Raw genomic sequence first — 26,223 nt, 5'->3', positions numbered from 1 at the left:
CCTGAGGCAAATGTTAATATCAGCTAATTAGCCACTGGAGGCGAGACTTATAACCAGGCAAGCGACACTACTGTCTGCTGACAAAAACTATGAAACAAACAGGCACTGTTATTTAATACCAGCAGAGTTTTTCAGACTTCACTCTTTTCGGCTGAACCCCATCACCCTCTCCCTCCCTAATGCACTGTGAAGAGACTTCAGAGCCCCACCCTGGGGTGCTGAGCCAGCCAGATGGCCTTTGAGGTGCCTGGTATTAAGGCTATGATGACATATTAAGACCTTTCAAGAAAAAGGCCTTGGAGAGGCGAGCAGCCAAAGGTCACTCAGACAGAATAACAGGCAGACGGACTCTACATGTGAGGCGAGGGGAGCAAAAAGTGCATGCAAAGAAAAAAAAGTCTTCATCAAAAGGCATCACAGGAGAGGGAACTCCAATTGACAAACTGTTTTTGACTTTTTCAAGTTCTGTCTGTTCACACTGATATTTTTGTTGCCTCATACCCAGTGTGCACTGAAAAGGGCCTTCTCAGCTCTCTGATTAGATGCATTGATCACTCAGCTACCCTTCACAACTCTTAATAGGGAAGATCATGCTACCACTGGGAAGTTTCACTTACTATGAAAGGCAGCTGTCCAGATCTTTTACCAGCTACACCCAGAGCTTACAGAAATGCGGTCCATTATACCCAGGTACAACACAATGAAAAACATCTACCTTGTATTTGCCAGGGAGCTTTTATGATACCTAATTTACTAATTTCCAGTTGCTCATTTCCATTCTAATTAGTAAATGAGGACAATGGGTATTTCAGAATAACACTGCACACTGGCTCATTTCTCCCTGTTTAGTTTGTTGATTGCAGAAGGCTTTCCTTCATTTGTCTTGTTTAGACAGATTCAAGATGTGAGATAAACAAGCATGCTGGCTCTGGCTAGAAGACAGCTGAAGCCATTTCAAATGAACATCTCTGCTTTAGTCATGTCTTTAAAAGTTCCCTGTGTGTGTTTGGCGTGGGCTTGGCGACTGTATTTCTGTTTTCTCTATGACATGCCTCTGTGATGAACACAACAAACAACGGCCTTAATCACTGTTTTTTTTGTGCCAGTGTACGATACGTCTTGGCTGCGCCAAGGCTTCAAACACTTGCTCAATAGGACGTGATGGACATTTCTAACCTGCCACTGTTGCCAAGCTAGAGCAACTCTTTTATCTTGGGTATGACTGGGATGTGCAACAGGCTTCTTGCTAATTGCCACTGCGGATTGAGGCTGGGGAATCCGTTTAGAATTGCAATGTGATATCTAACATGATTTTAATTCAGCTCAGATCTCTAAATGACACTGAAATGAAACCAGCTCTATTAAGACTGGCTGTTATTTTGCCTCCAACACAAGTCTTTGAAAAGGAAAAAGCCTTTCAGACATTACTGTTCAGCACCTTTGCTTCGAGATGAATGTATAAATATCTGATATGCCTTAAAGGCAAAATACAGCCTCACATGCCCCAAGCCTTTTAGCTATCAATTTGTGACAGTCAGTTTATTCAAACAATTATTTTCTAATGAAACAATGAAGTGTTTATTGTTAGGTGTAACCCCTAACCATCCACTCCACCCATTTACTTCTACTAAGATAGTGATTTACTAAATTTACCAGAATTTCCCAGCCTTTCACTACGTCCAGAGAGGGGCACGAACTTGCTTTCATGCATCTAAATATAGCCAGTGAACTACTTTGTGAACACAGGGGCAAGTGTATGATGTGGCTACATCCTTTACTCAAAACACAACATGTCTTGCAACTGCACTGCATTCTACTGAGGCTATTCTCAGTGGAGAAACTGGTCACTCTGCCTCTTCTACAATACATTTTTCTTTGTATAATTGTGCACATTGGTGACAAATGTTGAGTCAACAAAGAAACCATTGTTGTGTGATTCTGTCTGACACCAAAACCTGATATTTGCCATTTACGTTCTGTATAGCTGAAATATTTCCTGCTATCATTCTCCATTGCACTTCCATTGTAAATATCTAAGCGTGATGTCATGTCTTAAATGTTAGGTACTTATCTAAAGGAATGAGGAAAATATACCACCAGACAACAAAATGGGTCAAGGGACAAGAATACAACACCAAAAAAAGTTTTTTTTTTAAAACTGTTTTAGAAGAGTTGGGGTGGATTTCTCCTTTAAGCCCCAGACGACTACCTGATGAAGGGTAAATGCTAAACTACTGATGGCTATTAATCAATGACTGAGCATCTTTAACTGCAAAGTCTAATCAAGCAAACATGTCTGCCATAATGAGGCACAAACAGAATCAGTGTGGCAATTTTTGAAAATTAGCTGAAGTTCTGAAGTGTATTTACGTAACCTTCACATTTAAAAAAATAAAAAAAATTGATAAATGTTACGGCTTTATCAGTTTTAATATGCCACAAGTTGGCTTGGGAGTTAATGAGAGACTAAGTAATAGGCTCACTCCCTGTCGTAATTTATCTTTCTGCTGTATGCCCCATGGAGGTGCCTAAAATGTAATATAATTTTAAATAAGTAAATAATCAATGATAATAACAAAAAATAACTAGTACTACTTCTGCTACTTCTCATAAAAATCATCATCATCATCATCATCTCAGATTTGCAGAGATTTTCACCAAATACTGCAACACAAAAAACATAAAAGCCTCCAATTTTTTTTTTTTTTTTATCTTCCTGCCAAGCTACTGTACAGGGGCCAAGAGGAAGCATTATGAATGATCTCAAGCTGTACGAACACAATGTCGAAAGCAGGGGACTAACATGAGACTGACATATTTCTGTGTGAATCATCATGGCTTGTGAAGACAAAAGGCTTCACAAAGACAAAACACTTTTACTATTCAGATTCAGAAGAGTTCCATAAGAGATACAGAGCACAACAATGTGCACAAGAGTGGGGGACAAAACTCTCTCCAATTTAATTAATTTCCTCTTTCTTTGGAAGCAATTGTAGGAAGTAGAAAGAAGTCTTCCCATCCCATGTTCTGCAGACATGGACGCCCCTGCACTGTGCTGCAGAAATCACTGGGTGACCCAAAAGCCAGGAAACCACGACTTGCTCAGTAATAAAAGTGGCAATTAGATGAGAGTCGCAACACCAAAACTGGCACTCAGGGTCAAATTCAAATTGTTCGAAAAACAGTGTGCGTCATGTGCTGTGCTTGTGATTTATTCTGAAAGTGTGTGTATCTCTGCGTGTATGTGTATGCCTTGTCTGCTGTGTGTGCACTTCCTTCAGGCTCAGTGAGGGTGCAGTGCATGCAAAACCGCCAATGCTGATCTCTCTCTATCGCTCTCTCTTCGTGCAAGCATTCACCCTAACTTCAGAATGTTTGCTTCAGCAAACTCCAATGCTATTATCTCCACTGAACTCTTTAACACCCCCCCCAACCCCACCCCCACCTCCACCCCCTCTCCAGTTGCTGTCATTGGGGATAGTTTGCAGCGCAGTCACCTGTGGATGCAAGTTGCTCAAACGACATAATGTGTCCTCAGCTGTAACCTTTCACAGTAAAACCCTAATGGAGAGGCTTTTGTTGCAGCAGTGCTTTAGTGAGGTGACTACAATTCAGACATAAATGCCATGAAACACACAGTGGAACACATAACCTGTAGCATTTAGCATCACCACAGTGTATACGGAGGGCATTCAAGTGATGTAACACACAGTCTGGTGTCCATAGTAGAGCTCCTCCACTAGTGATGGCTATCTACCATATCTCTAGTGACAACTCCGACTGACTAATTGTGGGAGTCACTAAAATTAGCTCCTCAACTTAGACAGAAGTTACATTTGAGACTACTCAAAACAGTGAGTCTTTCACTGCATTTACATGCACTTTAGTAATGAGGTTATTTGCCTCGAACAGGCAGTTATCTGTTTTCTCAAATGCCATGTTGGTTTAAGCAATTAAGAGAAATCAGCGTAAAACAGCTAGATTACTCCTGGAAAAATCTGATTATTGTGCCATGTGTGCCCTTACGCAAACTTCCAAACAGCTTTTGAGGTGTGCGCATGTGTGAGGGGAGAAAGCGGATAAGGAAACTAACATGATACACACAATAAATACACACTGTACAACGTCCCGGAGAGTAAAACGGCACCGCACTGAGGAATGTTTCTGATGAAAGTCTGATGAAAAAAAGAGTAAATCAAAAACACATATGTCGCCCCCATTGGGGAAATCCCCACAACAGGCAGACTGACTTGGTGCTCTCCAGTCGGCTGAGGCACTGCTGTAACGCTCCAGGGAAAAATGGGAGTGGGGTGGGGGTAACCCAATTATTGGGTGGCTGAATGTGTACAGGGATTTTGATTAATCAGAGTTGGTAAGGTACGGTAACACGTGTGAACGCATTCTGTGATTTATTTCCATAATCCAGTTATTCACAATAATCTGATTGCTTGTGTGCATGTAAATGTCGTGTTTGTAACAGTTGTAGGAGGGAACAGCCGAAAGCTGTCTCACACAAATAAAGAAATCATAATGTATTTCACATATAGAAATAATTTTGCAGTATTTACCTTAAGCTCCTGATGTGATATCTTTCCTCCTCATCTACTCCACACAGTTCTAATCCATGCTAAACCCAGTATCACTGGCTGCATGTACTGTACGTCTATCTCCCTGCTCTATGGATGTGCCATGGAACACAGAAAAAAGGTTGAATATGATGGAATATGTTATTTTATGAAAAATAAAAAAATCCGTATATTGTGGAGGAGGCCATAGCATACACTGTTGGTCCAGCAGCCAGGTAAGTGAGCACTAGGCTGCACACCAATGGCTTGAACCCTTTTCAAGTAAAGGTGAAAAGTCTGCGCATTATATGCACTTGGCACACACAGACAAATGATTCACCATTTTGAGCCTCAGTCTCACCTGCCAGGCGATGAGGTCCTTCAGCTTCTCAATCTTCTCAAGGTCCTCAGGGTGCTCCTGCATGTACTTGTCACTGAAGAAGGCCTGGAGGGGAAGGAAAACAGACAAGAAATTAAGAGCATGTGTGTATGGGGGTGGTGGGGTGTTTCCATGTAGAGTGGAGCTGGGAAGGAGAGAGGAAACGGGGGAAAGCAGCAGGACAGGAGGAGTGTGGAAAATAGGAAAAGAGAGAGAGGAGGAACAAGACATAGGAGGGAAGGAGGAAGGGCAAACTGAATTGGGGAATGTCAAGGGGAAAAGGATGGGGGGGGCAAAAAGATGGGGAAAAATGATTGAGGGACGCGGGGAAAGATGAGAATAATTCAGCTGAGGCATTGGTCTCGCCTCCACTGGCTCCACTATCTCACAGATAGGAAGGAATGACCTGAGGGCAAAGAATTCACATGTCGTTCCTCCTCTGACTCATACTGCACTGTTTCAGCTGACAAATATGAATCCATTCCAAGCAGTGATATATGCTGAGAACCAACAGGCTATGACTGTTTTATCACCGAACACAAGGTAAGAGAGTCTCCCCTCACAGACGAGCTGCTACGCTCTTCCTGTGAACAAAATGTGGAGCCCATAAAGCACAAGAGCACCCGAGATGGGATGAAAAACAGGGCGGGAAAAAAAAAAAAAAAGATGATTTAGTTGAGCCTCTCAGAAGAGAAACGCTCAGCTGATATCAAACAAAAACAGATTTCTAATGACCTATGATGTTATGAGAACAACAATATATGAGTGGTCATATGTGAAATTATGAAAAATGTTATTATCAAGGTTGATGGCTTGAGTGCTTCGAGCTCATGGAATATGCATGGGCTTGTGTTTTGCAATTCAACAGAGTTTCAAAGTATGAACTCCAGCTTGGGCAAAAATACTGTACATCTGAATTAGTTTGGAATATATTTTCACACGTGCATTGCGTGGCTAATTTAAAAGCCTAAAAATATGCATGTCACACGCAAAACAGATTTATTAAAAGCAGTCCTCATGTCTATTTTCCAATAACATAAAAAAGTGTCGGAGTACTATTTGTTCCTGTGAAGCCGAACAGATTTTTCCATGAAGAGTTACAGAGGAGACTCATGACTGTGACAGAATTAAGCGAGAACTGCGTCTTTTCACTGATTCTTACCTTCTCATAGTTGGCAAAGCCTCCCATGACCGCTGGGTCCACAATGCCATTCAGCAGCATGGAGAGGGGGTTGATGGGAAGGTTGGGGTCATTGAGATGCCTCTGCACCATGCTGCTGATCTTCTCATTGGCGAGCTGCATGGTTTCAATGGCATTCTCCAAGGGACTGATCTCCTCCTGTACAAGACAGTAAGTGAAGATGTCATCATTTATGCTCAGTATTTATTCACCTGTATACATACAGTACGTACACACACACACACACACACACACACACACACACACACACATATACAAGCCACCATCTCTGTAAAACCTCACCCCAACCATCTAGTGGAATCATTTGTCTTTAACGACTAGGGATACGTTATTAGAAGATGGGCTTGGGAACCCTTAACTACACACATAAATCATCGAGGCTAGGGCAGCAATGAATCATTTCATATGCTGCCCATACATTAACTCGCAACTTGTCAAATGAGGATGGATAGCGTACAGTGTAGGGGAATTTCAACTCCCACGTCAACAAAACATGATTGGTGAGTGTGAGAAAAGATTAATAAAATATTTGGACACGCTGCTCCCAAAGTGACTAAAAGCCTAAATGGGTGTGTAATTCTGCTACCCATGTGAAAAGAGGAATTCTACTCTCAATCTATGAAACTCCACAAGGGAGCAATCTGATGACTTGGAGGAGGAAAAAAAAAAAAAAAAACAGACAAACAACAACATGATAAGATCTCCTTGCACACTGCTAAGAGGAACGCAGGAGACACACGTGTGGTTCGTCTGAGTAAATGTCAGCTTTAGGCCCCAGCCAGAAAATAGAGATGTTGTGCCAGAGTGACAAATCTCCAATCTGTGCTGGTTTGTCCCAGGCCAACTCAGTAAAAAGCATTGTCAGATGGAGGGCTTTAGCTGGGTGAATCTCAGCCCAGTCATTAAGCTTTAAATAGAGAGGCTGACCTGGGGGACCTGGCCTCTCCCTGGCTCATCTGGAGGGCAAGCTGCTCCTGACAGTATGTTCCAACCCAGCCTGAAGGAAGATACCTCTACTCTGAATTAGTGTGGCAACGGAGAATAATGTTGCACTGTGTGAAACCAGGACTTGGGGAAAATCAATTTTATGTATTGCAATGATTGTGCTAAGGCCATGGAGGCCAGAAGGAGCAGTGAAGTGAGCTGACTGCCCAGGCTGAATGTTGTGTGTGTGTGTGTGTGTGTGTGTGTGTGTGTGTGTGTGTGTGTGGTGGCCCAGTTATTTGGGCGCTATGAATATAGTGTGAGCCACACAGAGACTGGAGTAACCAGCCCGGCTAAAGATAACCGGCTAAAGAGCACACAATGGAAAAACCCTGGAAACAGAGAGACACTGGGAGGGAGAGTGGTGGTGGTGGTGCTGGTGGTGGGGATGGGAGTGAGGAAGAGAGAAGTGTCACTTACTGAGGCTATTCACCAGCACAGACGTGAAAAGAACTAATCAAAGCGACAAATAAAGTGTAATTGATTGCATAATACTTAGCCAGACTAATTACGCTAAGTAGCGCATTTGTTTTTGGACAAAATAACGACACATTAAAAGGATGAGGCAGGCGTTTGGGCTCTGACTGATACTGTAACCCACTCCTGCGCTCCAACTGATACTCCTGTACTTTTTTTTCTCCCTGCAAGCTCCGTCTTCACGCTCACAACATCTCAGCCCAAAGAAAGGGCACAAGACCTGCATTTTAATTAGTCAAAACAAGAGTAGAATAATAAAACTTTAATGCATGCAGTGCGATGAAATGTGGAAATGTGCCCACTGGAAGTGCTACTGTAAACACTTAAGTCATTTGCTGCAGTGAGACCGACCTCTCATCAACGGATTTTCAATGCCGCAATTCAGGTAATTCTATAAAAGGAAAATAAACAGTAAGTGAGTTCTGACCGCAGCGGCTGATCTCCTCTTGTGGTGTTTGTGCTGTGTAGCTATTTTCCACAGAAAAAAGGGCTTTAAAGAGTGCTTGGTAGATCAATGCGGAGCCTCTGGCCGGGGAAGAACGTGCCCTGACGTTAGTCCAGGCAGTGGCATGCCTGCGTCCACACTGCTGTCTACACTGCTTAAGTGGACAAATCATATCGATTGCCTCTGAGCAAGGCCGCAGATCCTCATCTGATTAGGAGGCCAGCTTGGCACACAGTCCCTGCGTACTCACCGTGGAGACTGACTTGACTTCAAACCAGCGCAGGATGCCAGGTAGTTTGTATGCTGTCGTGTAGGTAGTTCTCTCGATCCACATGTTCTACAGATGAAATGAGAGGGAGAAAATTACAAACAAACAAACAAACAAACAAAACATGTTTAGAACTTTGAAAAAAATGCCGTGACATTTAGGAAGATCGCAGGCAAACTCTACAGGCATGATAAGACACTTTAAATGGATCAATCTGCAGTTTTTGTCCAAAACACATTATAACAAGCTTTAAGACTGTTGTTAACGTGAACAAGAGTGAGGTGATGTAATGGTTGTCCGCTAAAAGCCCATTAAAGGCCGGCTGGTGGGAGCAGTGTGGGTGGAACAGACATTGTCTTTGTTATCTGTGGATGAGCACCTCTCCCTCTTCCTTGTCCTGTAGCAGACTGCCTGGATGGCAGCTCATTAAGGCACTGCTCACAGACAGCCCAAATGAGAGGGACTCTCTTTTAATACATCATACACACACTACTGGAGCTCAAATAATGACTCCAAATCTTAAGGGGAAAAAAAAAGAAGAAAAAAAATCACACCATGGGAAAAAGAAAGAGATTATTTCACCTGGGAAGGCTACGGTGTGTGTGTGTGTGGGTGTGGGTGTGTGTGTTTGTGTGTGTGCAGGGGGGTTCAACAATCAAGCCTTTTTCATCAGAGTGTAAGAGGGCAAGAAAAAACGATACCCCCATTTGAACAATTAAGTGGATCAGTTTGAAATGTGTGAAGGAGTGTCAGCATTTGAGCATATTCTCACGCTCTGACAGGGTTTTCAGAGATGGCAAATTACACAGATGCGTTTGTATATTTAACAGCTTTGACATACACCATGTGTCATCATAGCAATAGCTATCCAAGCACCTCTCTAGCAGGCCAGAGGGAGTCCTAGCCGTCTATCAGCGTAATAGAGTAAGTCGGCGTGATGAGTAAAATGCATCATCCTCCTCTGTTCAAGTGATGGCATGGTAGAAATATGGAGCTAATTTACTTGATGAGGAGATGTGTGAATGGGTTTAATTGGTTGAGTGGATGTGGCCTTGTTATTTGTAACCTGAATATTATTGATATGTACTGACAACCAAATGGACAGCAAGGTTTAGCACACAGAATTAATTAGAAGCAGTAAAAACACATACCAAGATGCTAATATGTTTACTCCTTTATGAGGGACCAATATCCACCAACTTTCACATTTACAGAGCATTATGTATTGCAATGCAAATCAGCTTAAATTAAGCAGTGTACATTTGGCTATGTTCAATACTTCTAACAGTTGTGAACCGTACATAAAAAGCTAAGTCATAGAGAAAAAAAAAAAAAAAAAAAAATTACCGCAAACTCGTTGTCTGGGTCCTTCTCTCCCTTCCTCACTGGCCTGGAATACTGGAATTTATGGACTTCATTTACTGTGTAGAAGCTGGGGAGGAGAGACCAGCACCTGAGTAAATTAAAAGTGTTATGGGCAATCTACAGCTTGATTCAAAGGTTGATTGCTTTGCTTCAGGTCAAACACAGGACACAGCGCTTCCACACTGGATTCGCCAGGAGCTGTGGCATTTAGCATGTTGGCTTCGACAAGCTGTCTGGGGCAGAAATGGTCTCATCAACATACAAAATAAATTCATTTTGGAGTTGGAGGCAGTCGTCTTGGTCAGACGTGCGGAGGAACTGTGCCGTACATGACAGAGGCACATCACTGGCACGGCTGAACCTCCCCAAGTCAGGTTAATAGACTTTTCACACCGGGAAAATGATAGCGTTACGGAGGCTGTCGGGAGCAGCTGTCTGAGATTCACAGAGTACGTAGGCACATGCACGTGCTTCCTCCCACACAGGTAGACGCTTTCACTTTCTCTATCTCCCTATCTGCCTCTCCTGCAGACACGAATCGACATTCACATTGAGAGAGGACCCTCCTGGCAAGTGAGTACATTACTATTATCCTCACACTGCATATTGCATTCTCCCCATTCCTAAAAACATGCCATATGGTTCGCTGAGTGGAGTTTGACTTTATTAGCAAACTGTCATGAATAAAATATCAAAAGAATCTATGCCGTTTCAAAGCCGATGCCCTTTTCTGTTTGTAGCAGCAGCTATAGGAACACGTTGAAATGGGACCGCTCTTCTTTGAACAAATGAGATTGTTAATGTTGTGCAGATGAAAGCTGTCCGCTCTGTGTGCTCTGCTGGCAGATTAACAGAGCACACAAACCGTGTGTGTCAATCAAGTCCCAGGCGGGCAAAAAGCCTGGATTCAGGACCTCACTGGCCTTCCACTGACAGCCATTACTGTTCTACCCAAAATCATATTTCCCTGCCCGCGCTTGGTCACAAACGGCAACAAAGTCTTTAATGACCATGATAAGGCTTGTGCAAAAATTAGTCGAGAGAGTGTGGCTTGAACCTCAAAAAACGGAGCCTTGGAGCTTCTGATCTAATAAACAGATTAATAAAGCGGCTTTAAAGCAGCTCTGCCACCCCAATTAAGTCTTTTACATTCCATTAGCTGGCGGGCTGGAGATGATGCAGTGGCGTGGTTTGGACAAAGCAAGGTCAGATGGGGTATGCTCTGCCTGCTGCTGTGACCCTTTGGCTCGCACAGCTCAGTCTCATTGCTATGCACCACTGATCTTTTGCATAGAAGGAGAGACAATAAGTGAGACAAAACAGAGCGAGGGACAGAGAAAGGGACAAAGAGCGGGAAAGGCGAGGCGAGACGGAGAGAAAGAACATGACAGCGAAAGGAAGAGGCAGAGCGAGAAAAGAGAGAGAGCAGAGGTGGGAAAGAAAGCGAGACAGGGAGGTGTACATACAGAGAGAGGCCGAGGGAGACAGGCAGAGCAAATGGTTGGTGTGGAACAGTCCTCTATCGCTCCCCACATAGGGCTGTCTAATCCAGGCTATTAACAGAGTTACATATTCCAATCAGACCCAGTTAGCAAACAAGCCAACAGGCTGCTGGAGGGATCAATGCAAGGGGATGTGACCAGCGCCGCAGGCTTGTGTGATAACATCAACGCCCAGATATATTTGCCTAAAGGTAAAATCTCTATCCTTTGAAAAAATACAAACATTTCCAGGCAAATATCTTCTTTTAATTATGTCCAGTGTTGCGTTGGGTGGCATCGGCCCTGACATATCAAAGCGAGTTTGCACAGCTGAGCTATGTAGCGTGTGTTTGGCATGCAGGTTGGGCAAACAAGCGGGTGTGAAGGGGCCCGCTGTTTGCTGGGGCCCCGCCGCTCCATGCCAAGGCGGTAATGATGTCAGAGAAACAACGTCGTGCCTGGCATTGTAGCTAATACTGCGAGGCTGGAGGAAGTTAATAACCAAGAGAGCTACAAGAAGGTCAACCACTGTTTGTTCTACACACACACACACATTTACATTTAGATTTATTCACCTCCTCTGCCTCGCTCCTTTACCCACTGCACTCGAGAAAATGCTACTGTAGTTGTGCACGTCCTCGCAAGCTCTCTAAATTGTTTTTAGTGTGACTGGGGAAAGTAAATTGGGCTTGCTGAATTGAAGTGCATGCCGTGTGATTTTGAATAACACAAACTGTAATTGTAAATAAATGAGTCTGTATGGAGCGGGCGGTATCCTGCTTACTGTACCTCACTATTTGTTCAGAGACAGGCTTGTTTTGGAACTTAGCAGGGAGGTCCAGGATGGGCTTCACTGTGAAACACTGGATGTCTTTAGCAGAGGCGTCAAGGAAAAATGAAACATTGAGCTTAAGCAACAGAAAAACCCATCAAAACAGACTGATATTAAGCTGACCATGAATGAGAAATAACTGATAGTGAGTACGCATCCTGGCTTACGAGAATATGAAAATGATGCTTCTTTTCAGTTTTATGTTGCACTAAAAACCCTCATGGAAAAAGTATGCTAATATTATTCATGCAAACACAATCCAATAACTCAAAAGCAAAAATAACAGAACTTGTACTGCATTGTAAAACCATGATTGGAGCTGAGGATACACTGTCCGGGGGAGCCCTTGGTGTCCTCACTGGGTGGAGTGGTGGTCTTCATCTTCTCTGCGTTTGGGAACTGTGTGAGGAGGCGAGCCTCAAAGTCCTCCCAGCGCTCGTACTCCTTCCCACGGTAGATGAACATTTTGTTCTGAAAGACAACAAAGGATATTGTGAGACCTTGGGCATGTTCAGAGCATGTGTCACACACACACACACACACACACACACACACACACACACACACACACACACACACAGGAAAACACACAGTCCTTTACGAGGTTAGTGATTTGCCCACACTAGGTAGACATACTGTACACACTGAAACCAATTTATAAATCTGAGAAGGAATATGGTGGTACTTATGCATTACAATGTCATTTAATAGGCCATTTCACTGGGACATTAGTTTGAGTAGCTAGAATTAATTTAGTGATGGTACTGGGCTAAAGAGAGACAAGGGACAATGATAAAATGGTGATACTTAATCTAACTTACATAGGTGATAACAGCTTTGATTTGTAAAATAACTTGGCCAGGCACTGAGGCCAGGTTGAAATACATAATCATAATGTCCATATTAAACACTTGAAAATGACGGTGATAGCAAGTTCTTGGCACCTCTTCAATCATTAGTCAGTCCCAGCTGAGGTCATTGTGGGCTTGTACTGGGAGGACTTGTTTCAGAAAATTGGAGCGTTGAGCACACTCCACATGGCTGCTAGCCGTTTGCTGGGGCCTCTCACACAAAAGGCTGCTGCTATCTAGTGCTACTGAAGAAGTGGCTCAAACCCACTGCGCTGCTTTTAATGCCTCAGCTATTTCAATCCCCCATCACACTGTTCACAGCGCTCTGGTAATGGGAGCTTGAACTACTCTGGACATCAGTAAGCTCTACATCTCATAGAGGGCCACTTGAGATTCACTGGCTTCATTCATGAGCTTAACATAGACATTACACAGTGAACAGAGCTGTCAGGTAAGGCCTTTATTCAGATAAAATATACAGCACATATCCATTTGGCATAGGCGTGTTTAACCCAGATCTTCTTCTCTTGCCATGGTTCCTCTCCTTTTCTTCCCAGACCCGCGCTGCACAATAGCTCGCACACAGCAGGCCGTATGCTCATGCATATCACACACCTCAATTTCCCAATTAATTAAATGAAATGCGGCCATGAAATATGCCCAGGACCATTTTCAAATTTGCTCTGACAGATGTGGCGAGGTGACAAAAGCACATTGATTTCCAGAGTCATCCATTCCAACCACAGCAGAATCAGCCAGACCTGCCTGATAATAAGTGGCTGCAATTTTTCAGCTGGTGAACAATTGTAAAATTTGTTGTCTATTTTATTTGAAATCTTTCAAAACTGATCGCGGAAACAGGATGTTTTTCTGTCACTGCGCATTGCAAGTCTATTCACCAGAGAAAAGCATATTCACAGTCTATTGTTTAACATTCTGGTGGCGTGTGTGCTCATCTCAATGTCACAATTCTCATTTTCATTATCCTCAAACCCAGACTGGCTAGTTATGGCAAAGAAAATCACCATCATTGAGAAAATAATTCATATTGAAATGATCTTTCTTTCTTGGCTGGTGAGCAGAAAAACACAGTCAAATAGAGACAAAAGAATAACAGTGTTGCTGTTATAAACAAGCTTAAATGAAACACAGACAGTCAAGATTTCCTTGACCGCCTGTTCTGCTCTGGGCGGGCTTTTAGCTTTAGGCCTGAAGAGGTTAAGAGCCGTAGGAAAACTTTGCTTATGGGAAAACACGTCACACTATCTTGGCAGTGATACTTGCACAGAAAACTCTGTCAGCAGTAGATGAAGGTTTGGAAGATGTATGAGCCGTTCCTTTCAATCTATTGTGGGATCGAATGAGGTTCAGCTGAAGTGGTGACTGATAAAAAGGTCATCTGGGTTCATGCCAAACAAAAAAATACATTATATGAGAGAAGTGCAAGGCGTGTTCCTAAAAATGTATGAGCCAGGAACTTTTCCTCATCTCCGTTACTGTGCTGAGGGGTGTGTCTGAAGAACATTTTGAATGATAGAACATGACAGCTCATATCCCAGTGTCGTGCGATGTGGTGCGTTAGGATACATATTTCAAATCAACTTTTAGAGACCCTAAGCTCTTCTGTAACCTGGGTACTCACAAGTAACTCAGTACAGAGATCAAACAAAGTTTAGCATTGATAGGAAGAGAAGGGAGAGGTGGGGAAATACAGCAATTGGATATAAGTTGAGAGACACTGCAGGAAATCTGTCTTTGAGAATTTCTCCAGTCTCTCTAAAGGCTGAAAGTAAGGTGCAATTCTTTACAGAGCAAACAAGTACATTAGCCTTAAATCATGGTTTGGAGCTTCTCCCTTCACAAGGTTTTGTGAGTTTCAAGGTTGAAATGATGACTTAAGATAAACATGCCATGCCTGTCTTCACCGTACTTTCCTTGGCCAGTAATACAGGCATTTAGTCTCCAGCAGCACCAAACCAATAAACAAAACCCAAGAGTTTTACAGGACATACAAAAGGAGATATTGGAGAATGATGACTCAATTGTGTCTGCAGCTCCAAACGGGTTCTGTGATTTAGACTAGAGCACTATACGATTAGCAAATATCCTGACGTCTAACCACATTAACAACTAATACATCATAAGCAGCTGAATTAGGCAACTCTGCATAAAATCAATTCTTAAGGGGGTGGGTACAAAATGCTTTTATCAGAGTATTGATTTTCTCATGTAATTGACTATTCCCTCAGGCCTGGGCAATGCTGCAAAACAAATGGCAATATAGTAGTAAAACAAAAAAAATCACAGCATTTATCTTAATTAGTTACCCAGAGATGAATATTTCCCTTTGAACTCCTGCACAGAGCTGCACACTAATATGTAATTATGAAATATATCAAGAGGGGGTACAAAGTCAAGAGTCATGAAACAGGACAATGTGATGGCCATGAGGTGGGAGCACTGACTATAATTACTGTATAGACAGATTTTAGCTCTCCATCAGGACAAAATGCCTCACAGCCAGTGCCTTGTATAAATATTCACCCCCCTTGGACTTTTCCACATTTTGCAGTGTCACCACCTGTAATTCATATTCACTTTATTGGGCTTTTTACCATTTGATTAAAACAACATGCATAATGCTTTGAAGGTGCAAAATATTTTTTGTTGTGAGACAATAATTAGGTCAAAAAAGCAGAAATCTGTTAGATGCACAAGTATTCACCCCTCCCTGAGAACCACTTTTTACTGCAATTAAAGTGTCACGTTGTCACTCGCCCACTCCAACTCTGACTCACTGCACCGCGATGCCCACCAAGCAGCTGGAGAGAAAAGTTAAGGCTGCTGCAGGGAGGAGCCATGCCTGCCCGCTGCTCTCTCCAAGACTAACTCCACTTGTTTACATTAACTGGTGTTGAGCTAACGTTAGCTACGGCAGGCTAACTGCAGGTATCATATGTCTAGCTTGTGTTGGTCATAGCTTTTATTTTAACATTTGTTTGGCCGAAGACTTATATATATTTAAGTTCACACCATCACTTGTGACGTCACCAACTGGCACAAAACCAGATTTCTGCAAAATAATAACAAGCCTCTCCCCTTCAGTGGAGAAATGTGAAAACAAATTCCAAGAACACTAAACCAAAAAGAAAACCCGTTTTTGAGTGGAAGGGGTCTTTAAGACTGGCATACACCTGCTCTGGTTTACTGTAGCAGGCTCGACCAACTGCCAACAAAATAAAAGGGAAAGAAGAAAGAGGACTCAATGCAATCCTCCAAGGCCTTTTAAATAGCCAGTTAGATTAGGCCAGCGCAGCTTGCCCTATCACTAATGGAGTTTCTGCCCTGCCAGATGAAAGGGGTTAGGAGGGGTACATGGAAAATGCTATAGAGTAGAAACAGAACCTGGAGAAATGGCTGCTCCTCACAATGGCATTAAAAGGACTACCATCACAGGATCACTGTTCTTGAGCAGACCTTTCAGATTGTCTTATTCTACGAGGATTTTTGGGCCATTTGTTGTGGTTTGGTTGCTTGTGCGATAAAAACGGCTGGAATTCCCAAAGGAGAGGAAAGCCAGCGCTTCAACAGATAGTAGCCCTGCTGAATGACAGCCTAAGAACAACTGTGTGAAAGGGAATAAAGGCACAGCAGTCATCCTTTCTCAGACTTACCATTTGTTTCTCCGCCGTAAGCTCCGAAGAAACACCCTGACCTAGAACCAAGCCTGCTATGACAACATATCACAAAGAAATATCCCTAAATCAGTTTCATTTTTTGTCTAAATGAAACTTGATGGTGGGTGTGAATGAGAAGAACAAGAGCCCCTTCACAGAAACAAAGCATATGAGCTCTGATATGCACTCAGTGGCACCTCAGACACTGCGTAACGCTGGTGAGTAGATATCAAAGAGCTGTTAAAACAGACACATCTTGGATAGGATAGAGAAGGACTGAGAGAGGGTGACAGAGAGAGAGAGCCTCGCTGCGCTGATGCCAGTTCATTCCAGTTCATTTTTGCACACTGCCTTCACATCTGCCTCAGCTCTCTGCCCTTTTTCAGGGAGACACAACTCTCTATCCCACACTGAGGGGCATCCGTCCAGCATGTTCTGGATCTTCTCTGCAGCCCACACACAAAACAGCTGCTCATAATTCGCAGTTTATGTTTTGTGAGTGAGAAAGAAACTGAAAATCAGACCAGATGGGATGTTAAACATTGTTTTCCGCCACAGTATCTAAAATTCATGGGAGTGAGCAGAGTGGAAATGACTGAGGCCAAAGGCTACTAGCAGTGTTACATTTAGGATTTGTCTTGACAGGTAGCTCACCCACAATGAGCAGGTAGAAGAAGTGAGACTTATCGGACATGTGCCAGCCTCAGAAAGTTGTGAGAGTATGTTGGTGTGTGCACTTACCCGTAGGAAGGAGGGGAAGCCCATGCCATAGTATCCTACGGCAAAGTAGTCTGGTTTGGGCCGGATGACCTTCACAATGTTCTCATAGAACTGGGCCTGCTTCCGCTGTTGTAGGACACAATGATATGTTTCAGAGACATGGACATTCACAGAGAAAAAATATGCATTCAACACTCGTAAGCCAAAAAACAGCTGTATACAATGAGATGTACATTAGATGCATGAGCACGTACAAATATACATGCATAATGCATGTTGTAGATCCCTCTCTCTCTCTCGCTTACAGATGAGAGAGGTGCTCTAGCCTGATTTTTTTTTGTTTAGAGTATCAGTCTGGAATAACGTCCTTCACTCCATTCATGACAATAACTTCACTTACCAAGGATGCGCTAAGCTGCTCGAAGTCAAACATTTCATTCTCATACTGTTCTGCTAGTTCCTTTCCCAAAATGATTGCTTCCTCCCACATCTATGAAGACATATAAGCAGAGACAGTTAGCAAATGAGTTAATTATCAAGGTACAAGTTAGGAGAATGAATTCCATTTACAGATAACTGAAGCTATCTCACAGGCAGTGGTACTCAATGCAAACTTGTCTAACAAATGAATCTAAAAAGCTATTGAGCTACACCTGCTTTGAACACAACTGGAAGTGTGCTGGAATAAAAGAGCTTTATGTCAATATTACTTTGTTTCTCTGATCCAATAAGCTATAACTACGATGCCTTCCCTTTGAGAGCTTGCGAATTGATTCTAGTGATGCATTTCTTCATGGGTCTCCTAACCGTCTCCTCCAGTAGAGATAGATGGGAGGCACTTGAACATGCTGAGAGGCCTTTAAGTGGTCTCTTGACAGACTAGATTGGGCTGAACTGAGCGGGGCCAGGCTTGTGGGGGACTGAGTCCAAACTGCGACTCAGAACAGCTTGCCATCAGCAAAAACAGGGGAGGCAACACCATCTGGACCTGGCTTCTGGATGACTCCTTAGAAACTGTCCTCAGTCACTACCATCCTCTAGAGTGTAAATGTATCTTTACAGCCACTGTGACACTTCGTAATCCCTCCATAGTGTGTGTGTGTGTGTGTGTGTGTGTGTGTGTGTGTGTGTGTGTGTGTTTGTGTGTATGTGTGTTTATCCTGAACTCTTTCACTTTGCAGTCCCTCTCTTGCCACTTCCTGCTGAGTGATAGTTGGCTGGACAAGCAAGAGGCACTGCTGCACCCCAACTCTGATGACATACGTAAAGCCTGGGGGCATCATCTCTGAGTAGGTCTGGCTCCAGATCCCAGACTTAGCTAACAGGCAAATAAATGTTTTTTTTTTTCCTCAGGAAGAAAATAAGGAGTGTGTAAGAGAAAAGCACAGCAGCGTAGCTCCCTGCTGCTAGGACAGATTTTCTTTAATTGAGGCATCCATGAATGGCCTGTTCATCACCACTGCATAGGGTGGCATCAAACAGCGATGGCATTGCTCTTGCATCTCTTTATATGGCGTTGTAAAGGAAACAGAGGACAGCGGAGGAGGAGAGAAGGACGGATGCTTTATGAAAGGCAAACAACAACAGAAAAGGATTAAGAGGAGTCTCTCAGAGAAGTGACTGCTATTTTGGTCGGACATGTGCCTTAGTCCATAGAAGGATCAGACTTTCGTTGGTCTTTACAAAAGGAAAACAAAACTGCTGTTTAGCAGCTCTTCCACAGAACCTGCCCTCTTCCTGACAGAGGAGGTATTAAACAGAGATCACAGCATCCTCATGAATCTCACCACTCTTGTCTTCTGTTTAAGAGTTATCCATGTTATATCCAACAGCATCTTGTGAGTTGGTGGCCTCTTCCACTTACCTTGCCCTTGTCGAAGTAATTGATAATCTGCTGGTAGAGCTGGTCCTTCAGCTGCCCTTGAGTGGTGGCCTGGTAGCCGTCTCTTTGGGTCAGGTGAGCCGCACACGCCTCTTCTGACCACTAAGGAGGATCAGTAAGCATTCAGGGTCAACACAATGCAATACAATAAGGAGCTGAGGGGAGATAGGTGACAAAAAATCAATCACTGACTTGTAGCCAATACAAACAGGCCAAATTGATGTGATTCTTTTTAAGCTGCCAGGTCCTCCAGCATGATTGGATAGAAACTTGGGAAATGAGCAACCAAACAGGCTTCAATACACATTGAATGACTCACGAGTGCATCAATGCAGAGCACAGTCTTAGCTGGCTAATATTTGCTGTTATTCAGCACGAGAATCCCCACAACCCAGAACAGTGCTCCAACAGGCCAGTTCATTGGAAACCAATCCAGTGAAGTGGAGCAAGGGGAGAGCAGAGAATCATTACTTATGCCTGTGTTACCAATAAACATCAGATACAATTGACTCATGCAGCAGCATAAACTTATTCAATACAGGCTCTGCTTGATTCTGTGAACAATGGCAGAGTGAAGAAGAGTGTTATATAAAAAGCTAAAGAATAAGATTAAAGGAGTATCTTTTTTTGCTGACCCTACACTCCATCATGCTGTATTTTTTTTTTTTTTTTTTTTTTTTTTACTCAACACTGAGAATAATGAGGATTCTGAATGGGTAGACCTGCTTGGCTAACAGGGAGATGGGTAATCTGATTGGCCTCTGTGTCCAGGAAGCCTAATCCTATGGGGCCTGCCAGGACTGATTCATTACCAGCCCGATGTAATTGACATTCTGTGGAGCTGTGAATAACGTGAAGAGTAAAGATCTCTGGGAAAATCTGACCAAGTTCTGTCTGAGGGCCATATTTGAATAGCAAAGCCAAGCCATTTGCATACAGTGCACTGGGGAGAGCTGAGGAAAGTATTTGCTCTGCACATTCTTGCTGTGGCACGAACAGAGATGTTGGGAGACTTTGGCTCAGCTTATTGATTCTATTACAGCTGGACTGCAGCATTTACAGGGTTAAAGGGAGATCCATTTATTCAAGAGTCACAAGGGGCCCCGGCATCGATGGAACTAAAGTGCTGATACATCTTTGACCAATATACACAGAGCTGTAAATTCAACATCCCCTACTATAGCACTGCAGGTATTCTGGCAGAGGACTTATCGTTCTCCTGGGGCTTAGTTTATTCTGTGTAAAATAATTAATGCTGCTGGACAGATACAGAGTGACACTAAATCACACAGTCATCGTTCACAGCCAAGCTCGTTTACAAGCGTCTCTGTGCAAATACAAAAGGAAGACAGTGCTTCCGAAGACTACAAGAGACAGCTTATTGGAGAAGAAAGGATTTAACCAGGCTCTGGTGGAACAAAATCAACCTAATTTCACAATATAATAGCGATTCCCTTGTTTGCTCTCCGAGAGTATGCAACGTTTGGGAATACCACAGCTGTTGGGAGATGAGCAGAATTAAAATAATAATAACAACAACAACTCCTGCAAATGCTACTGTGGCTGTTCTGTGTGGAAAATGTGATTCAGTCACAGCCTGCTCTCCCCTGTCGGGACCTGTACAAAGACTGAAGCAGTCAGCTATTTATGCAAATAAAGATGAGATGTGGGTGCAACCATTTTGGATAAAAGGCAGAGAGGAACAACTCCAAATTCGGTGTATACCAAACCCTGGCTGGGAATAGACACTGTAGCTCTTTGTGCAGACAGCTCTATGTATTTGGATGTGGTGTATTTTTGGTATACCAGGCACACAGCAGGGCTGAAATTACTAAATAAGGTGGAGTTTCATAAATACTTCATTTTATCTTGTAAATATTCCAGCATTTGACCAAAACTACCATGAGGCAAAGACCTCAAGTTAATGCTTCAAGATTTCCTGAGTCAATCAAAAGACATCAAGGACATCGGCTCTTTTCAAGACGTGTTAACAACCTGCCCTCGTCCCATTTTAAAGCAGCCAGGCCGCGAACTGAATCCTGTGACTTACAGCAAAGGTTCTGCGACTCTCATTTTCAAGCTGACAAAGAGGACATCGCTATCTCCAAGTACCTTAGGTGGCTCCATGTACATTTTTCTCCTCTTTTAACTGCGCCTGAGCTTCTTTCAAGACAGATCAGATTCGAGCCATCATTTGCATCGGCTGGGCTAGGCAAGGTGAAAAAGATGCCGCTCAGCAAGTCTGCCCTCTCGTCAGCCATCTCCTGCCAGTGCTGGATTAAAGGAGGCTGGAACTATCTCTCCAACCAGACCATGTCCTGTACACATTGAAATTCACAGATACACTTGTTCGACGCCTAAGGTTAAATGCCATCTGGCTGATGCTGGCTTACAGTAGATTTGGTTTTTGCTATCTGTGCTGTTTGAAAAGGAATTATTTAACAGTGTGTATGTGGTTTTTAGTGAGTTTGCCACTGCCTTTATTTGTGCTTGTATGTATGCTCTTCTTGTGCGAGTGGTTTCTGTGTACCTTGAGCAGTTTGGCGTGCAGCAGCAGAGTGTAGGCAGCTTCAGTGTAGTTGTCACACTCTTTGTGGAGGTCACACAGCTTGTACAGGTACCTGGCAGGAAGCAGAAATGATTTATGGGTCACGCCTGGGTGGGCCTCTCATATTTTAACAATGGAGACAGAAAGTTAACTTTACCAGACTGATGCCCCCTGACAGTCTCTTTTACCTTGAGTAACACTCGCCAGATGGAAAGTCAGGCTGGCAAGATTGCGCAAATGGAAACGCATTTTAACAGAAATCAGAAATCCTATCTTGGATCTCTGGAGGCAGAGCTGGGAGTAAAGGAGCCAAAATCTATGGTATTTTATCTCTGACAAGGAAATTTAGCGTTGTTGAATAGGGTAATGTCTCAGCACTGAATCATCTAATGCATGTGCCTCGGCAGCATGTGCAAGATAAGCTTCCATTCATGTTGGAGATGTCCTGAAGGGAATACATGTCTATAAATATATACATGAATAGCAGATAAAAGGCAGGCTATGTCCAGGTCTTACCTGATATACATCTCCTCTCGCTCTATCTCCTTGTAAAAGTTCTGAGAGAAAGAGACGAGCCATTAAAACGGGTTAAAAATAATTCAAAGCATTTTACTGACATCCACACTATTATTTATTATTTGATTTAGTTAGTTTTGCACAGATACCACGTACCGTACCAGGTTTAAAAAAAAAAAAAAAAAATCTAAAATACAGTTAGAAGAACAATGTTCCAGTTTCTAACAGGCAGAACTTAAAGAGATGCAAGTTGGCTGAGATTGGAATCACAGTGGTAGGCTGTCAAAATGTTCTCCTGGCTAACGCTGAAAAGTTAAAATTTAAACGGCTCGGCACAGCGCTGAGTGAATATGACTCAGTCAGACTAAATGCTGAATATAATCACACATAGCCTGGGTTCTTTTCAATGGCTTATTTTAGGCTCAGCATTCACATGAGGGAATATTGACATTTCCCTGCTCCCAGATGAAATGTCATTTCACAAAAGGGAGGCCTCCCAGGTGAGCTGTTCTGTGATAACGCCTTAATACAGTCTGACATGTGGCAGTGGTCTCTATTGTTTCTTGTCTGTGGGGTTGTCACATGTCACCTTGGCTTACTTCAATGACAGCAATAGCATATCAACAATACCGCAGGGGAGACAATATGCGACTTGTTGATAACTATTGATAGAGTCATCTATACGGTGAGTCATGCTGGGAATGAAGAGGTTATTGCACATGTGCTTATCAACGTAGGTGTGTGCCATTAGAACTGGATACACGTGCGCTTGGGAGCTGAGAAAGTAGCCGTCTTACGAGCACGTTGACGGTGCAGCTCATGCGGTTCTCCTTGTTTTCGTCGTGCATGATGGTCCTGTAGTCCAGCAGCCTCTCCAGCAGACGCACCACCAGTGTGACGAAGTTCTCGCCCGTCTTGGCCAGGTACTTGTGCTTCCTGCAGTGCTCCAGTAGACTGGTGTGTGTGTGTCATTTGTGAGTGATGAGAGGAAATAAAGGTGGAGCATGAGTGCAAGGTTTCCCACACACAGGCACGCACTTTAACACACACACTTAAAAATGTGAAAGCTTTGCTGGTTAGGATTCTGAGAAAACCCCCTTGTCTTGGCCATTAGAACAGTTTGCATCTAACTGTGCGGAAAGCAAATATCACCTGCTTGCATATGCACAGGCGCGCGCACACACACACACACACACACACACACACACACACACACACAGACACACAGACACACAGACACACAGACACACACAGAAAGCGTGGGTTTGACTGTGAAGGGAAGTCGTGTGATCATCAGCACACTGCGATTATTTTGAGGAGTGCTATGTTGCAATTAGCATTATCTAACTTGTCAGAGGCTCAGGCGTAATCCTGCCCATTAATCAGCACTTACATTTTCTGAAAGAGAACTTTGTACTGCTCATCTCCACGGCCCCCCTCCACCTCGTGATCCAGCTTGGTGATGATCTCGTTCTCAAACTGCAATTAGACAGAGCAGGCGTAAATAATCAGTGTAGCTAATTTTTCAATTCATTAACGCCATCCCCCTCTCTCTCACACACTCTCTCTCTCTTTCGGCATCGTACTTGGTTGAGGGGATCTGTGCTCCGTACTTAATCGCCCCCCTCTTTCAGCCCAGCTGGCTGTGAGCTGGTATTCATCTGTTCATTATTACTGACAAACTTATCTGTATGGAATTGGCTAAAACAGGGAGCAAGGCCATGTGACAAGAAATATCCCCTATCTGAAACTTTTGTCTCCTATTTACCGTCACTGTGCTGTTGCTGCAGCAGTAGCAGTTTCTGACAGTGATGCATGGACCTTATATCTCCGGTATTTGTATGTGGCAGCTGCGTAAAAGTAAGTTTTATTGTGCTGCAACAACCCAATTTACACTGACTTCTTGATGTGGTGGTGTGTTAGTCAGGCCGTGAATAGAGTAGGGGAGTGGAGAGGGGAGGGCAGCCAAGTGAGAAAATATGTAAATGCTGCTCTCTGTTAAGCTAAGGATTTACACAGCACACACTCAGAGAAGGGAATATTAGTGGCTTACAGTATAAAAAAGGGTGAGGCCAAACTGAAATTGATCACATTTCACCACAGGCAGAGAATAAGAGAGCGGCATTCGCCTCCAATGAGCCAGGCCCTGAGTGACACATTGACTTAATTACCAGGGCTCCCTTCACTCGCACCTCAAACAGACTGAGTTATTGGCAGGGATGATCTGACAGAGAGCCATCGGCTCAGATGCCACTGCCTTCACTGCCTTCAGACTACAAGGGCCAGCACTGGTATTGGAAGTCAATATAAAGAAGGGGGCAAGTACAATAAACACAACTCACTTTGGGTGCCCACACTGCAAAGCAGAGAACTGGCTCAGACATCTTATGGCAAAACAGCTGTAGCCAATCGGATTTCCTCATGCAAAAAGAAGCTTAATTTTGTACTGTAACGAGGCATAACATTAATTTCCACTTACCGTGGCTGTTGATAACCGCAGCACAACAAAATGAGATTTGCAGAATTACGACTAAGCTTGGGGCTATAAAACTTTCCCACAGACAGACTGTCCCTCTGCCCCCTTTTCTCTGCTGTTGCTCTCCCACTTCTTCATAAAAGACCTGTAACTGTTATTATGCAGCAATGTTTCCGGGGACGCACCCGCTGGAAGCTGCATGTGAAGTGGAACTCGCATTGCATCATGTCGAAGAAGATGGGGATGGTGGCTTTACGCAGCTCTATCTCAGGAACTAGTGTCATCTCCAGGATGGGCCCCACCATCTCAGGAATGAATTTTATCTTGTGGGGGCCTGGTGGAGAAACACAGGAATTGACCATAAAAACACAGACTTTACTATAAAACACAGCTAAGGAGTTCCAGAGAGGAATTTAGCAAGGTATACAATAAATTACCATCACTGTGCTCTGGGCATAAAAAAGTATTTGTTGGGAGAAAAAAAAAATAATAATAAAAGGCTTTGTGTGCTTAGCAATTCTCCTCACACCAAAAATATCTCAGGTAGAAACTTCTAACCAAACACCTCAGGTACAAAATAGTAGGCTAATTAAAAATCCTTGTGAATGAATCAATTTCATCTTGTGGAAAAGCCCTAATTAACAGAATCAGACATTGGATGTTACAATGTGAGAAGACCTTCAGGGAGGCACAGGTGCACAAATCTAATGCCCCACCACCCGACCCTGTGTCTCATTCTCCCCAGAGAATCCAGACTGCCGAGCGACTGCCGAGGCTCTATCACAACACAATATAAAGCCAATTAGCACCTCATTCTCCATTCCTAGCTGCTGTTCGCTTCCGTGTAGGCACATGATAGCTGTGAGATTTAGATGGCAGATGATCACAAAAATAATTGCGCAAACAACACTTTAACATGTGTCACTGGATTCTATTTGTGGAACTCCTATTATTGATTCCCAGCAGTGATTTCGTACTACCAGACACAAAGTAGAACTACCACCTAGAGATTATATGCATTTGCAAGCCAGTAAAGGTGCAGTTTACATCCATGTCTGTCCAGATTCATATAATATTTGGAGCGAAGACTTTGAGGGACTTCGATCAACGGTATTCACAGTATTTTTTGGCGAAATGGAGGTTTATCACTATATCGACGTGCATGATTCCAGTGAGAAACATGCTGTCTCGGAGACTTGGAGACTATTTTTCCACGAGTACAGAGGACTGATAGAGAGCTTTCGTCACATGGTGCAACAATTATCACCTGAAGCTCGATATCAGAATGAAACCAAAGAGGCCCAACGTCCTGGTTGTCATCCAGGGAGACGTTGTGAGGAGAAAATTCCGAGTCATGGCGTTGAATAATGGCTAAAAAAGTGTTTTTGCAGCACATTATGATGTCACAGTGATGCTGACCTTTGACCTTTTCGGATATAAAATGTCATGACTTCATTTCATCCTATCTGCCATTTGTGTGAAACGTTGTCATAATTAGCACATTAATTTGTCAGTAATGGCTACAAACGTGTTTTGCGACCTTGGCCTTTGACCAG

At 43.3% G+C, this 26,223-nt stretch overlaps 1 protein-coding gene across 2 annotated transcripts in view; it reads right to left on the bottom strand.

Annotated features, from left to right (window-relative positions):
* Positions 1 to 26,223, bottom strand: part of dock1 (dedicator of cytokinesis 1) — a 193,787-nt gene that overhangs the window by 19,548 nt on the left and 148,016 nt on the right. For both annotated transcript variants that reach the window (XM_030077881.1, XM_030077882.1), the window contains 14 exons: positions 24,853 to 25,001; positions 23,585 to 23,670; positions 22,989 to 23,145; positions 22,192 to 22,232; positions 21,658 to 21,748; positions 19,110 to 19,229; positions 17,646 to 17,735; positions 17,267 to 17,371; positions 12,327 to 12,468; positions 11,955 to 12,036; positions 9,667 to 9,751; positions 8,302 to 8,388; positions 6,107 to 6,283; positions 4,927 to 5,010 (listed from right to left, as the gene is read on the bottom strand). In XM_030077881.1, the coding sequence (XP_029933741.1) occupies positions 4,927 to 5,010; positions 6,107 to 6,283; positions 8,302 to 8,388; positions 9,667 to 9,751; positions 11,955 to 12,036; positions 12,327 to 12,468; positions 17,267 to 17,371; positions 17,646 to 17,735; positions 19,110 to 19,229; positions 21,658 to 21,748; positions 22,192 to 22,232; positions 22,989 to 23,145; positions 23,585 to 23,670; positions 24,853 to 25,001 (1,496 nt within the window). The remainder of the gene's footprint in view (positions 1 to 4,926; positions 5,011 to 6,106; positions 6,284 to 8,301; positions 8,389 to 9,666; positions 9,752 to 11,954; positions 12,037 to 12,326; positions 12,469 to 17,266; positions 17,372 to 17,645; positions 17,736 to 19,109; positions 19,230 to 21,657; positions 21,749 to 22,191; positions 22,233 to 22,988; positions 23,146 to 23,584; positions 23,671 to 24,852; positions 25,002 to 26,223) is intronic.

This window comes from Myripristis murdjan, chromosome 19 (genome assembly GCF_902150065.1).
Source record: "Myripristis murdjan chromosome 19, fMyrMur1.1, whole genome shotgun sequence".
NCBI lineage: Eukaryota > Metazoa > Chordata > Actinopteri > Holocentriformes > Holocentridae > Myripristis > Myripristis murdjan.
This window is presented reverse-complemented; position numbering and strand designations above follow the sequence as displayed.